A 14,434-nucleotide genomic window follows, 5' to 3' on the forward strand; every position below is an offset into this window, starting at 1 on the left:
TGGGTAAACTTCCTATCAGTGGACTGTTAAAGGATGCAAGAGCAAACACACCAAAAGACTTATGAAAAACACTAATATTTGAAATAAAATCATTAAGCATTTTAGCAACATAATTATGAGGCCATTTCATATCTGTCTTACAGCTGTTTCATCTTTCTATAAATAAATGAAAGTTTTGTAAATGAAACAGGCCCAGGGGTTGGGAACCCTTGAGTTAAAGAGATTGAATTAAAATAACATTTAAGATCATATTTAACTGCAAATAAGTGTGTTCTTGTAAATGAAAGTTTTGTCTTTGGGAAAAGATAAGCAATGATATATGTTGCGGTATAAAATTTATAGGGAATGCATACATGTGTTCACCAAAATACTCACAGCAGCACTATTCCTGACAGCCAAATAGGAAAACAATTCTATGTCTATCAACTGTAGAATGGATAAATGTAGTATATTCATACAATGTAATATTACACAGCAACAAGAATGAACAAACTATTACTATAAGCAACAACATGTATGAAACTCACAAACCAATATTAAGCAAAAGAAGTCTGACACATAGGCACACTTAACATTTACATGAAATTCAAAAACAAGGAAAAATAATTCAAGCAGTTAGAAACATAGGATTGTCAGTAGTGACTGGGAAGGCACTTGGGGGTGGTGGTACTTACTTCTGGGATGCTGGTAGTGTTATATTTCTTGATCTAGGTATTAATGGTTACACAGATGTGATCACCTGTGAAGTCATCAAGCTATGACAGCCTATGATTTGTGTACTTGTACTTTCATTAAAACCTTAGTTTAAAACAGACTAATAAATTTATTTCCATACTTAAAATCACTATATATTTATACATATAGTACCCATACACATAGATATAGAAACAATTATATACAGACTGTTTCTAATTCAAATGACCACTACTAATTTAAGTGACCCATACATACTGGCATTCCTACTTGCTCTAATTCGTTTTCTTTCCATTCCAATCCTCAACTCAAAATTGGTCTTTTAAAAAAAGAGTGAAACTTTAAGAAAAATTTTAGGGTCAGAAGATTAGAGAAAACAATAAATGTGTAAGGTCAATGATTCTTGCAAGAACCTTCACTCCTTCTCCTTCCCCTGATGTGCTCATTTTGCCTCCCAGGAAGCACTCCCACCTAAAGTCTTTGTCCAAATCACTTATTTTTCCTACCTCTTTTATTGGGCCCAAAATACCAAAACTTGACTAAGTAACCACCTTCTTAAAAATGCAAATCCATTTCAAAGGATTATGAATATATTAGTTATTTGCACATAACTGTGAATTAGTTCTGTACTTCCCTGTAAAGAAAAACAATTCCACAATTTCTTTTACCATACAATCACTTTGCTGCCCCCCACCCCCAAAAAGAGAGAGATTTCAAAATACACTGTTGTCACCCATCCCAATTTCTTTCAAATAAGTTTCTCATTCTTCTTTTCTGCCATGATACAAACCTGGACTGACTCCTACTTTTCATTTGTTAGATTTTACTCACTTCTAATTTTCATTAAAGCTTGTTTTTCCTTCTTTTTTTCAAAAAAGTATAATCAATTATGTGGGAAGACACAATTACTAGTGATAATGTATACTGTATATCAACCTTGTCCATCTCAAAATATAATAGGTGAATAAAGAACAGTTATGCTCTTCCTCTTCCTACTGCCTTCCTCTGCAGTGTTGGATTCTCATAAAGCCACCTGTTTTTTTATATACTATGGATGCAAGATACAAACTCACAGTTGAATATAAAAAAGAATTCTTATACCTAAACCCAAGTAGTCAGCAAACCAGCAAAGGTTAAACTGGTTCAAGTTAGTTATCAATCAATAAATGGTACTAAAGAAATCAATGCTAAAGGTTGAACGTTGAGAATAGCCAGTTAACTTCACACTAAAGAAAAACTTTGACAAAGATTTTTGACACAACCCACTCACCCATCAGAAACATGAGTGTATTACACTAAAGGAAAACAGTGAGAATAAGATTATCACTGTAACCAGAAAATATTTTAATGTACAGATTGTTACTCTATCACTCAATTTCTAAGCTATGAGAAAGTAGAAAAGTAGGCTCTTTTCACAAAATAAATGAAAGACACCTCTTCTCTCATGAAATGTGAAAGTATTCCTTAATGATTTTTAAGGTTTACCCACCAGTTGAGAGAATAGCATTTAATAACTTGTTCTCCTTTTTAAACAGTTACACAATTTTCCATTTGGTAGAAAGGCAGAACATTTGACAACTGGGTTTTTAGAAATTGGGGGCATAAACTAATATACACAATCTATATGCCATTTTTGGTGGTTTAAAATAAAAAATACACAATGCATTCATTTTCAAAGTAAATATTTTCAACATTTGCCTTCAACTAAAATAAATTATGAAAAGGAGGTTAGTTTCATTTCCCTATTTTCTAAGGATTAAGATTAAGCACATTTCTTGTATTAAGCAAATGTATACAAAAACCCTAACCTATGCATGTAAAGACACCAAGCTATGGTGACGAAAGGATTAACTAGTCTACAAACCTGTCAAAATTACTACTTAAGTCTAATTTAACTCATATCTTTTTCCTTCCTGAAATATGAAATAGTTCAGTATAGAACCATGAGCTAAAATGACCTAATACCCTTTATTCATAACTTATGAGTAATTCAAGGGAAATCTACCCTCCTTTGTACAATGAGTGCTAGTGATCTCATCAACAAGCTGGAAAAACATGCTGGCCAATCAGTGCAATCTCTTCTGGAGATATATCTACATGAGAGGTAATATTATGATCAGAAGGTTAACTTAGAAAATGTGAAACCAGATGATTTAACAATCAATGGCATCAGACTATATCAGTCTCCAATAAGATAGATGGAACAAGACAGGGGACAGATATGCTATACAGGCTAGGTTACTTATTCTCTCCCCTGAAAGTGATGGAGATAGTCTGCTAAATGTATTTTGGTATCTCCCCTTGTTTATGGAGAGACTAGGTAAAATAAATCAATTTTGAAATTCTTCTCTGCTACTTACTATGCATATTCACTGCTATGTAATGTCCATCTTACAGAACTATTAAGAGGGTGAAATGAGATAATATTTAAGAAAATATCTAGAGTCTACAGCCATGCCACCCTGAACGTGCCTGACCTTGGTAGCTAAGTAGGGTAGGGCCTGGTTAGTTCTTGGATGGGAGAACACCTTGGAATACCAGGTGCTGTGGACGTAAGAAAGTAAAAAGGAAGGAAGGAAGAAAGGAGGGGAGAGGGAAGGAGTGGGGACGGAGACAGAGAGACAGACAGAGACAGACAGAGACAGACAGAGACAGACAGAGACAGACAGAGACAGACAGAGACAGAGAGAGAGACAGAGAGAAAGAATCAATCTACCATATGCTGGATACCTTACTATCTCTTATCTTTACAATTATTCCATAAAGCAAGTGATATCGTACTCATTTTAAAGACAATGAAGTAAAGCTCTAAGAGGTTATGGCTTGCCCCATGTCAAACAGCTCCTTACTGGAATAGCAAGACTGGAACCCAGGTCTAGCTAGCTCTAACTCAAACAACCTAACTGTCTCATCCATTATATTTTGCTTCCTCATAGTTTTATTTTTAGAGAGTAACAATGCAATTTGGGGGCACCTTGCTAACAATCTCACATATTAACCAGAAGTCTCTGGAAGAATGAAATTTGAAGGGCTGATAAATCAGTGAAAGAGAAGGTCCAAAATAATCCTTCAGAGACCAGTGGGACAAGATAAATGAAAAATAAAAGTACCTCATTAGGGGGACAATAAGAGAACAAAAGTTGAAATAACTCGTTATTTTAGATTTTTTTCTTTTTTAAAAGATTATTTTCAAATTTAAGACAAATAGAAAAAAAAAAACTAAGAAAATACTCACTAGCCTTGAATTCTGCCAAATCTAAGTCCAAGGGTCCTCACTAACAGGTCAGGATCTACTTGGTGGTTCTTGCCTTACCTGGTAGGTCTCCAAGCTGGCTGGCCTTTCCTTGGGTTTGCCAGAATTTTGAGTGAAGAAAGAGAAAAGCAATACTAGGACAACTCTTAGGCCTAATCAGCAGAACTTTAACATCAGCATTGTCATCCCATTTCTATTCCTCAAGTAATTTCTAAGCTTTGAGAAAATAGGCTACACACACACACACAGAGTTGGGTAACATCTTTCCTCCTGTGGGATGTAAATACTTTGAGGGTTTAGCTACCAGATGAGAGAGAATTACTTCATGGTACTTAATTCCTAAACAGGAAAAATCATTTTCCTTGACAAGAACTCTTCTATCTAGAGAGGTTGCAGAAGTTTCTTATTCTCCAAGTAATAGAAAGAACTGGAAGGTAAAATATCATGTGCTAGAATAATCCCACAGAAAGTATAATTAACATGAATAATAGAACACTAAGGAGTTTCCTGGCTACTCTTCATTATAAATATGTAGCTCCATCAGTACTATTTTATGTAATATGACACACTAATTATTTCAGAAAATACCCTTTAATTCTAGGGTCATCAGTGATACTTTTATCCCACAAATACAGAATTAAAGAGACTAAGGTTTGAACTCTATAATTATTTCAGACTAGAAATTAATAGCAAAATCCATTAATATATTGCACTCATTAAATTTCTTGATATAAAATGATCATTTAAAATTTCAGCACTTCAAAACAATCTTATGACTTTTCCAATAATTAGAACAAAAATTACACCTATTTTCCAAAACATCTACCTTCCATATCAAGATTTTCAGAAATCAACTTTCATCATTTATTAAAACATAATAAATGAAAAACACAGTGATTGATTCCAGGCAGAAAGATTTGGTAGCTGATGACAGGTATAGGGAAGGGACTTTTGAATTTTAAATCACATGCATTTATTACCAATTCAAATGAATGGATTTTAAGAACAAATCCATTAACAAACTAAAAGTGCTCAGAATCCTCAGCACTTCTGCAGATTTGTAAACTTTCCTCACAGTTCTAGTAAAAGACAACCAAATAGGTATCAAAATAAATTTAGCCGAACAAGTTGCAAAAGCTAAACTCTTTTTAGCATTTTAAAAGAAAAATATAAAAAATCCAATCCCATTCTGCTTTCAGTGTCACTCAATCTGGAATGTATTATCAAAGTGTCCCTACGTGGAGTTTAAAGTGGTATGTGAAATCCTAAACTCAGGAATTTAAATTAAAAGACTAAAAAGACTAATGTTTAGTTGGACTATCAGTGTAAGAAATTCTCTCCCAAGAAAGGCTTGAAAAGTCCTAAGATTTCACTCTGTAAGGTTATTTCATTCTTCTTCAAACAATATCCAGTGTGTGTGTGTGTGTGTGTGTGTGTGTGCGCGCGCGCGCGCGCACAAGTATATGTCAAGGAAGTTTTACACCAATTAACCCTGGGCAAAGAAGTAAATAACCAGTTCTGACCATTTTTGCTTGGAAAAAAAATGCTATCTTATAACTATCTTATTACCACTAAAAAGCCAAAAGTTCATCCTTTATATTTAATAAGTGAATTTATATATAAATGAAATTAACTCGTTTTAAAACAGTGAGGCTCACTTCTTCAATTCCCTATTTGGAAAATTGTCTGATCCACTATTATGTAACTCTATCAAAGACTCCAATGCAAGGGTTACAGAACCATTAAGTTAGTAATGGTTCTGTAACACACACACACACACACACACACACACAGTGTTAGCTGTAGTTCCTTAATTATCTTGTCAAAATTATGAAACAGAATATTCTTAAACAACAAAACCTCTCCTATCCAAACCAGAAATAGTGACTTTGCATGCTCAATAAAACTTTTGCAATAAAAAGTATTCTTCTTGGCTAACTTCTGATCATTATGTGACTTGTACCTTTAAAAAATGTAATCGAATCGCCAATTTTCAAAGAATGACATTTTTACATAAAGCTAGCAAAATATTATTTTTAGTATTTTAATTCATCTTAATGATTTATTCATTTTGAGGCCATTTATTTGCCCTCTAAAAGATCTATAATATTTCCTCTGAAGACTAATTAGCCAGTTCTTTTCCCCTCTGTGCCAACATAGAATCTCCAGAACAATTTCTACTAGCTGTAGCAAAGCAACAATCCTACAGTGAATCTCATTTACCATTTGGTTAGGCACATACTGAAATTTTGATCCATGAACATTTTAGTCAGTTTATGAACATCGACAAGAAAATTGACACTCCAGCATGTGACTGCCAACAACCAAGTCAACTTCAAAAGTAAAGACTTCAGCAGCCAATAATTTCACACAAATGAAGAAGAGTATCCAAAATAAAAGTACCTCAATGAAATCACACACGAAATAGTGAAAAGGAGATGCAGAATATGTAAAAACAGACAATGAGACTAAATTAAGTTTGGCTGAAGAATCTGATTCTGTGTTAACGTTAACAAATCGGTACATCTTGAAAAAGCTTTACATCTAGCAACAGTCTTTATTATGCTAGGATTTCAAACCAGTGCCATTGTTTTCTCAAAAAATGTTGTCAATTCCATTATATATAGTGCCAATTATGGAAGGAAAACTGAATATTATTTGAATGGAACACAGGAGAACCCTGATTGATATACAAATGTGAAAGGAAAAGACTGAATTACAAATATTTTTAATTTAAAAAAAGGAAAAATGTATCTAAGAAATCATTAAAACACATTTACCAATAATGTTGCACAAGACCTAACTGGCTTGAAACATCATATTCTTTCAAACAACATATACCAAATTGCTTTCTCAAGGACTATCTGTAACAGTGACTAGTGAAAATCCTTTAAACTATTTTTCAGATTATCATCTCCCTTTCATAAGTATTTTAATCAAGTGTAACAATGAAACAGTTTTTAAAGAATGTATAAATTTTAAAAGGCATTTAATCTCAATTCCCTTAATCAAAGGAGGTGTGACAACCAACGCATGTAAAATTAACCTTAATCCAACAACGAAAACACGCAAAATGTCTCCTAACAATTCCCCTCCTTCTTAAAACAACAACCGTACACATAAATATGGTACTGACCTCCACTCCCACTGAGAACAGCTAATTAACAGAGAATAGTTACGTTTGGAGACCAAGGTGCAACACCTCACCTCATAAACCTCCCAAAATAACCATATCGTCAAAGTAGAACTGAACATTATTTCTGGTAAAGCGAGAATTCAACCCCCGGGAGCCTCAGCCCTTAGACAATGGTGGTTATCAGACAGAGCTGCACAGTTGGGTCCAAATGACACATTTCACTAGGCCTTGGACACCACACACACACACACACACACACACACACACACACACACACACAGCCGGTTCTAAGGGGCGTTCAAACGCACTAGGAGATGGAGGGTAGCACGGCGGCGTGGGGGTTCGCTACGGGAGGACAAGCGAGAGGGGTGTCGATAAAGCGGAAGGGTAACTGCACTGCACGCAAGGGAGGGGGGCTGGAAATGGCCGATGGATTCTACATTTATTTATTTAAAGCTCTCGATTTAACGGGTCCTGTCCAGGGGTTCTGTAACTAAAGCCAAACTGCGCAGCAAACACTGTGGGGCTGGGAGAGGAGTCGCTGCTCCCCCTACCCCGTGACTAGAGAGGGGGGGCGGGGGAAACAAGTTCCTCGGCCAACACCACGGACCACTCCGATTCCCCCTCTCCCCTCCTCCACAGGAAGGGGGAGGCTAACCGAGGAAAGGGGGAAAACAAGTTCCCCAGCCAACCCCACCGCCCGATCACTCCCAGTCGTTCCCCCCACCTCCTATTAGAAAGGGGGCGACTAAACAGGGGAAGACGGCAGAAAAGGGGGAAATCTCACCCTTTGCCTTCCCTCCAGTTACCAACAGATTCCTGCGGGATCCGTGAGGGAGCCGACAAGCCAGAGGGATGGGTGGGGGTAGAGGGTGCGGAGCCCCGAAACCAAACAAAGCGCGGCCTGACCGAGAGCCCAGGCGAGTAGGGAAGCCGCGGCTTTTCTTGCCAGCCGGGCTGACACTGCGGCACCGGGGGACCCACCTCCACTCAGCCTCCTTCTCCCACCCCCGGGGCGCCCAGGCCGCCCCCGCCCGCCCCAGCCTCCCTCCCCGCGGGTCCGAAGCGGCCCAGCGCCCGAGCCGACGGGCGGCGGGGAGGCAGCGCGGCCTTACCCCGCTCGCCGGCGTTGTTCCGCTCCTGGGGCAGCGGTGGAGGCGGCGGTGGTGGCGGCGGAGGCTGCTGCTGCTGCTGCGGCGGCGGCGGAGGCTGCTGCTGCTGTTGCTGCTGCTGCTGAGGCGGCTGCGGCGGCGGCTGCTGCGGGGGCTGCTGCTGCTGTTGCTGCACCGGGCGCGGCCGCGACACTCGCCTGGGTCTCCGGTTGGCGGCTCGGACGGAGTTCATTTGCCGGGCTGAGGTGGCGGCGTTGGCGGAGGGACACACACACGCACACGCACAGCGAGCTCTCGGGCAGAAGGGGGTGGGGAGAGGGGGAGGAAGGAAAAGGGGCGAGGGGAAAGGGAGACGGTAAGGGCTGAGGGGGCGAGCGAGCCCCCGAGTCCAGAAAAAGGCCCGTGCAGACAGACAGAGACTGAGAGAGGCCGGGCGGGCGGGCCTGACGCACGGGGAAGGCCGAGGCCGCCGGGCGGGGCGGCCGCGAGGGAAGGAGACAGAAAGACGGGCAGAGCGAGAGAAAGAAAGAAAGGGCGTCCGCCCGCCTGAGGTTTCCGAGGCGAAGCGCGGCGTCGGCGGCTGAGGAGATAGTCCCCGGTCCCGCCGACTCCCGAGCGGCGTCTCCGGCGGCGGGGGTAGTGGGCGGGCGGGTGAGGAAGAGAGAAGGAGGAGAAGAGAGGGAGAGAAGGGAGGGAGGGAGCAGGGGGCGCCCGGCTTCTTTTTTTCCCTCTTCCTCCCCCCCACACCCCCTGAAAGAGATTTCTGAGAGGAATTTTTTCTTTCTTCGGCCTCTTCTCTCTCCTCCCCCCCTTCTCTCCTTAGCGAAGGGGAAATGAGTGTGAAAGGAGGAGATAGGGGGAAAAAGAGGCGTCGTCGTTCCTCCTCCTTAAAGGAACCTTTCCTCCTCCTCCTCAGCCCCGTCGCCGCTGCTTCTGCTGCTGCTCCGTGGCAGGAGGAGCCATTGACACCGCCGGAGCCTCCACTCGCCCAGTCGGTCCCTCCCCGCCGCGGGGCTGGCCAGGGGCGCGGGGGAGGGCCGCGGGGCGGCAGGGGGAGGGGTGAATGGGCGGGGAGGAAGAGGGGCGGGGATTCCGACCCAGTAGCCAATGGAAGGTGCCGGTACAAACATCCGACCAATGGGACCTCCGCTCTTATCGCGAAGTCCCTTCAACGCCCTGTTTCCTCTCTCGGGTTTCCTACCTCCCCCGCCAAGGAGGGGGAAGGAGGAAAGAGGGAGTGTGGTGGGGCGGGTGATAATGGGGAGGTATCGGGGCATATAATAGAGCGGGGGGTGGGCGAAGAGAGCGCTAGTGCGTAGCGACGATTCTAGGAGAGGAGGTTCTCGGAGGAAAGGGCGGGGGCTGCTGATGTAATGGGAAGAAGTGATTAATCCTTTGGTTCGCTGTTTCAGCTTTTCCCCAACCCCCCCACCCCCCGCACCCCCCAGTCCCCCACCTTCACCCGATTTTTTAAGTGGAGCGAGGGAGCAGATCTTTGGTAACTTGGATTTTCTGTAGTAGGTAGGTTCAAAGTCTGAGCTGTAGGGAGCGCTAGAGATTCTGTGCCCTTTAGCCAAGCTGAGGGTATTAGCAAACCTTGGAGATCCAGTTTGAGTTTGGTAACCGAAGTTTGGAGACGGTTCCTAATTGTAGTTGTGGAGGACTCATCTGTGTCTTGAAAAGGTTCTGGTTAATAGGCAATATACCTTTGGTCACCTTTCTTTTTGGAGACGTGATCTCTGTCATGGTCTGGAAAATAATATGTGAGAAAAGGTGAGAGGTTATGATTGTTTATGTGATAAAAATATTTTTTTTCGATGCCACAAACTCAAAGGAAAAGAAAAAACCTCAAGAGGAATTATCTTTTGTATCTGTATCGGGTCCCCTCAGCATAATCCTCCCCAAGGAAAACGCATTATTCCCTAGCTGCTGTTGTGATGACTGAAAAAGTTCTCTTTCTCAATTCTCTCTGCTCTCTCTTGTTTACCATTTTATGGATGTGGTAAAACTGCCAGTTTACTTGATTCCCTGGTTTTCAGATCATTGGGTGATTTCTCTTATTTGAATAGGATCAGCTGCTGTCTAGGTCTGATGTAGATAATTAAGTGGTTACAAAGTATGGTAAAGTAAGGCTGAGAGGGAGAAAAGTATGTCGTTAGGGAGGAAGGAGAGGTGAGCCAGTATTGTGTAGGGTGTTCGAGTCCCTGATTTGATGTCTGACTCTAGTCAAATTACTTTACCTTTCTAGATATCAGCCCCCCACCTTTTAATAAGAACCTATGTTGGACTGTATAAAATCTTGTTTTAAATTTTTAAAAATTCTGTAATATTGAGGTGATCTCTCAGACCACTTAGATCTAAGTTTCTCAAAAAATATTTGAGGAGGGAAGCTGTTACAAAACAAGTGAACTCTGGATTTTATGGTGGTTAGCTAGGTGCAAAGGAGTACAATTTTAGATTTGGTTCAAATAAATGTAGGAGAGAAAAGGAAAATTGCATGCTATTATACATATAAGTGGATTAATAAAATGAGCTTTTTTATTCAACAAGCACTGGTTTCTTCTGTGTATACATTACTATGTAAGGTGCTATGGGAAACACCAAAAATAAAAGGCAAAATCTTGGTCATAAATAGTTTGTATTTTGGTATGACAGAATTGGAGATTTACTTATGTTAATTAAGGTGTATTAAGAAAATGTAGCTTGTTTATTTTCTATAATTTTTAACCTCGAGTTCCCACATTAGCTAATTTTTTTAACAAATGCTGAGTCTTTCGGATTTTATTTCCTCACGTCCCTCTTATTCTAAGATATGTATGGAGGTCAAGCATTGCTATATAAGGTATAGGTGTAGTGTCTTTCACATCTTCAGCACTTTATAATTCTTATTTTATTATGGTAGCTCTCTGGCATGTGGTACTAAGATGCCTTGTTTTAACAAAAACAGCATATTAAGACAATTTTCCGAAAGATGGACATAAAGTCTCTTGAGAAAGGGAGTGCTTTTTTTCTAATTCACCCAGCCACTAGTGGGTTGGTAGCACCCCTGAGGGATGGTGGCAGCTCTGAGGGATGGGATGGTTTACATGGCTTCAGGGAAGGGCCCTGAGCCATGCTCGCCAATCCCTGTGTTGTCCAATGGTATGGAGTGTCAGGTATGGCCTAAAAGCCGGCCTGCTAGCCCCAGAGGTAAAACTGATCATTTCTGCCCTTTACAGATGTCACACTAGTTCTTTTGCTGAAGTCCATACCTGAGTCATTTGCTCTATACACTGTAACCTCTGTACTGACCCCAGGTCTCTACAAGTCCATTGATTGTAATGGTGCCACTCTCTCTACTGAGGTGTAAGGGAACTTCTGGATTCCCTGAACATCATGTGTAGGCCTTGGTGAACCATGAGCTTTGCTTTAGACTCTTCTATTGAGTCACCTTCCTCCTGCATGTTGCATTATTCTCCCTGCATCATATTGAACATACCACCAAGCTGATAGCAGAGTTCCTGGAGGTCTCAGCCTCTCACAGGCATACTCTGGGAAGCAAACCACTATCTCTAGCTTTCTTGGATTTACCCATATCTATGTGAAAACTTCAACTATATACCTCCAATTCTAGAAAGAACAGAGTAAACACACTGGGTCTGATAAGTCTTCCTTCTTTTTTCTGTCATCCCTCAGGGCTGCAAGAAATGGATTTTTTTCCTTGTATGTCAAGATCTTTCCTTATGTGCCATGTTCTCTTCATTCTTGTGATGGTGCCTGCTCTGCTCCCTTTCTTTGAGTCGTGATGGCTTGATGGAATTGTCAAGAGAGTAGTTTAACAATAATGGAAAAGCTATTGGGAGATCTTAAAAAATAATACCCTATCTCCATATAACTGGCTCCTACATAATTTTAGTTTATTTTATGGGATTAGATGTTAGAGTCTTCTTTGTGCAAAAATGTTCAAAGCCATCTTAACTTAAAATTTTGGAACTTGAGAGTTGTTAAAACAGGCTTTGGAGATCATTTAATTTTCATTTCTGTATTTAACAGACTGGGAAACAAGTTCAAAGAGGTGAGGTGACAAAACTAAATCCCATAGCTACTTTGTAGCAAAGTTACTGCCTTCCAGTCCAGTGCCCTTTCTATTCACAAGTATTATACACTCTTTAAATTTTCCAGTGAAAACTCAAAATATTCCAGATGGTTTTATCCATCACCAGGTCCACCTGTGTTAGCAAATAATCCTGTCAGTTATTTGTCATAGCACTTATGTGTGAGAGACAACAGTAGAAAACTTAAAGGGGATTTCTATTTGGGGTAGGAGTCCCACAGAATGATTTCAGTATACACTTAGCATAATTTCAGAGGAGTAAATTCCCTCAGGGTTTGCTCTCTCTTCAAGAACATTTGTGTTTGTTTTTCTCAACTAATTACTGGTACTTAACAGGTTAGTATACTTAAAATTATTTGTTTATAAAACCTATCACAATAGGAGTGTGGAAAAAATAAGCCCTTTAATCATTTTAATACCTGGCAGATGATATTCACTGTGATTTTTAGATGATAATTTTTACTATTTCAAAGATTCAGCTTCCCTTTCCTGTCATTCGGTCATCTCGTCTCAAGCTGTCAGCACTCAGTCAGTTACATAAGACACCTCAAAGCTACTCACTCCTTTTATGTCATTTAAGAAATTAGTTTGATCTGAATGTGGTTTTCCTGAAGGAATAACCAGCTCTGTTTAAAATATCCTTGTTAGAGTATGAATGACTTATCTCACTAAGCTGCAAAAATTCATTCTTTAGTACATGCTCAGATAATATTTTATCAGGCAGTGAAAATTAACTTGGAACTAAGGATTTAAATTTAATGTATATGTGGGAAAACCTGGTAAGCTCACAATCCAATGATACTCATAATAGAGGTTATCGTTAAAGAATTATAAAATCAAACTTTAATACCTTTTCCTGTGGAATAGTAGAGACATAGCACTAGTAAAAGAAATTATGTTTAAGATATAGGATAGGCTGTAATAGTTGTAAATCTTTAAAAGCAGAACCCAATTTCCTAGCATTTTGTGAAGACTGGGCCAAACAAAAACAGTGTATTACATTATGAAAAAAACTGATAAGTGACTGAAATGTGGGCAGATATCAGCATGGAAAACCAAGAGGGAGCTTTGCCACTTACTGTCTGACCTTGGGCAAATTAATCTCTCTGTGCTTTAGTTTCTGCATTTATAAAATAATAGTTCTAACTTAATGAGATTGTTATGAAGATTAAGTAACTTAATACTTATAAAATGCTTACATAGTAGGGGCTCAGTATACTGTTAGCAATAGTTGTTGTCACGGGTATTGGTGTTATTTCAGGCCTTATTCGGTGATTTTCAAGATTATAGAGACATTAAATGTAGGAAACAGGTATGGCTCTTCTTATAAGGAAATATGCCCAGAAAATGAATAATATTAGATGAAATTTTTAAAAGGCACAGGGAAGACAACACCAAAGGAAGGAGTCAACTAGAAAAACAATAGGTAGAGATAAGGCATGGGTTGAAACTGATGGAAGGTCTCCTGAGCAGGATTTCTCCACTCAAGCAATATTTGAACTGAGGCTCTTGTGGCAGGTGCAGAATACTCTGATAATTTTTCACTATGAGAGCCTCTCAAGGGAGAGTCTAAGGAGTAGGTCAGGAAACAAATGCATAGGCAGAGCAAGAAAGGGAAAGGTGGGGGGAAGAGAGAGACACGGAGACAGAGACAGAGGGAGGGAGGGAGGGAGAGCCAAAGACAAAGACATAGTTGGAGGTTTATCTGTGTTAGTTGCAGAATTAGATGCATTTAAGTAGCAGGTCAAAATTTAAAACCCACTTGGGCCTCCTTGAAAGATGTAGAAATGACAGAAGGAAGTAGATCAGGAGCAGAGAAAGAAATGGCAGAAAGTAATACATAAAGTAGCACAAGTTACTCAAGGACTCCAGAATCTGAAAGCTAAAGGAAGTGGAATTTTAGTGGAGGAACACATGTCAAAGGATATGCTAAACCCCTCCATGATCCCAAGATGATGGCCTTTGGAAACAGTACAAGCTTCAGATTCAGGAATCTGAATGAATCTGTTGAGAAATATAATCCAGCTAAGATACATTTCAGGAAAGAGGATCTTGGATGCAAGGTTAATAGACCTAAGGAGTTTTAGAGCAGGAAAGAGTGGCAGCAGAGTGGGATCCCGCTAGAGATGGACAAATATCCAAAAAAG

At 40.3% G+C, this 14,434-nt stretch overlaps 1 protein-coding gene across 3 annotated transcripts in view; it reads right to left on the minus strand.

Moving 5' to 3' along the window:
- Positions 1–9,205, minus strand: part of FBXO11 (F-box protein 11) — a 74,256-nt gene extending 65,051 nt beyond the window's left edge. For 2 of the 3 annotated variants that reach the window (XM_036225144.1, XM_016142178.2), the window contains exon 1: positions 8,198–9,205. In XM_036225144.1, coding sequence (XP_036081037.1) covers positions 8,198–8,426 — 229 coding nt within the window. In that variant the 5' untranslated portion in view covers positions 8,427–9,205. The remainder of the gene's footprint in view (positions 1–8,197) is intronic. The other variant, XM_016142179.2, reaches the window with a different exon arrangement.
- Positions 9,206–14,434: the final 5,229 nt, after the last annotated feature.

This window comes from Rousettus aegyptiacus, unplaced genomic scaffold (genome assembly GCF_014176215.1).
Source record: "Rousettus aegyptiacus isolate mRouAeg1 unplaced genomic scaffold, mRouAeg1.p scaffold_m13_p_7, whole genome shotgun sequence".
In the NCBI taxonomy this organism is placed as follows: domain Eukaryota; kingdom Metazoa; phylum Chordata; class Mammalia; order Chiroptera; family Pteropodidae; genus Rousettus; species Rousettus aegyptiacus.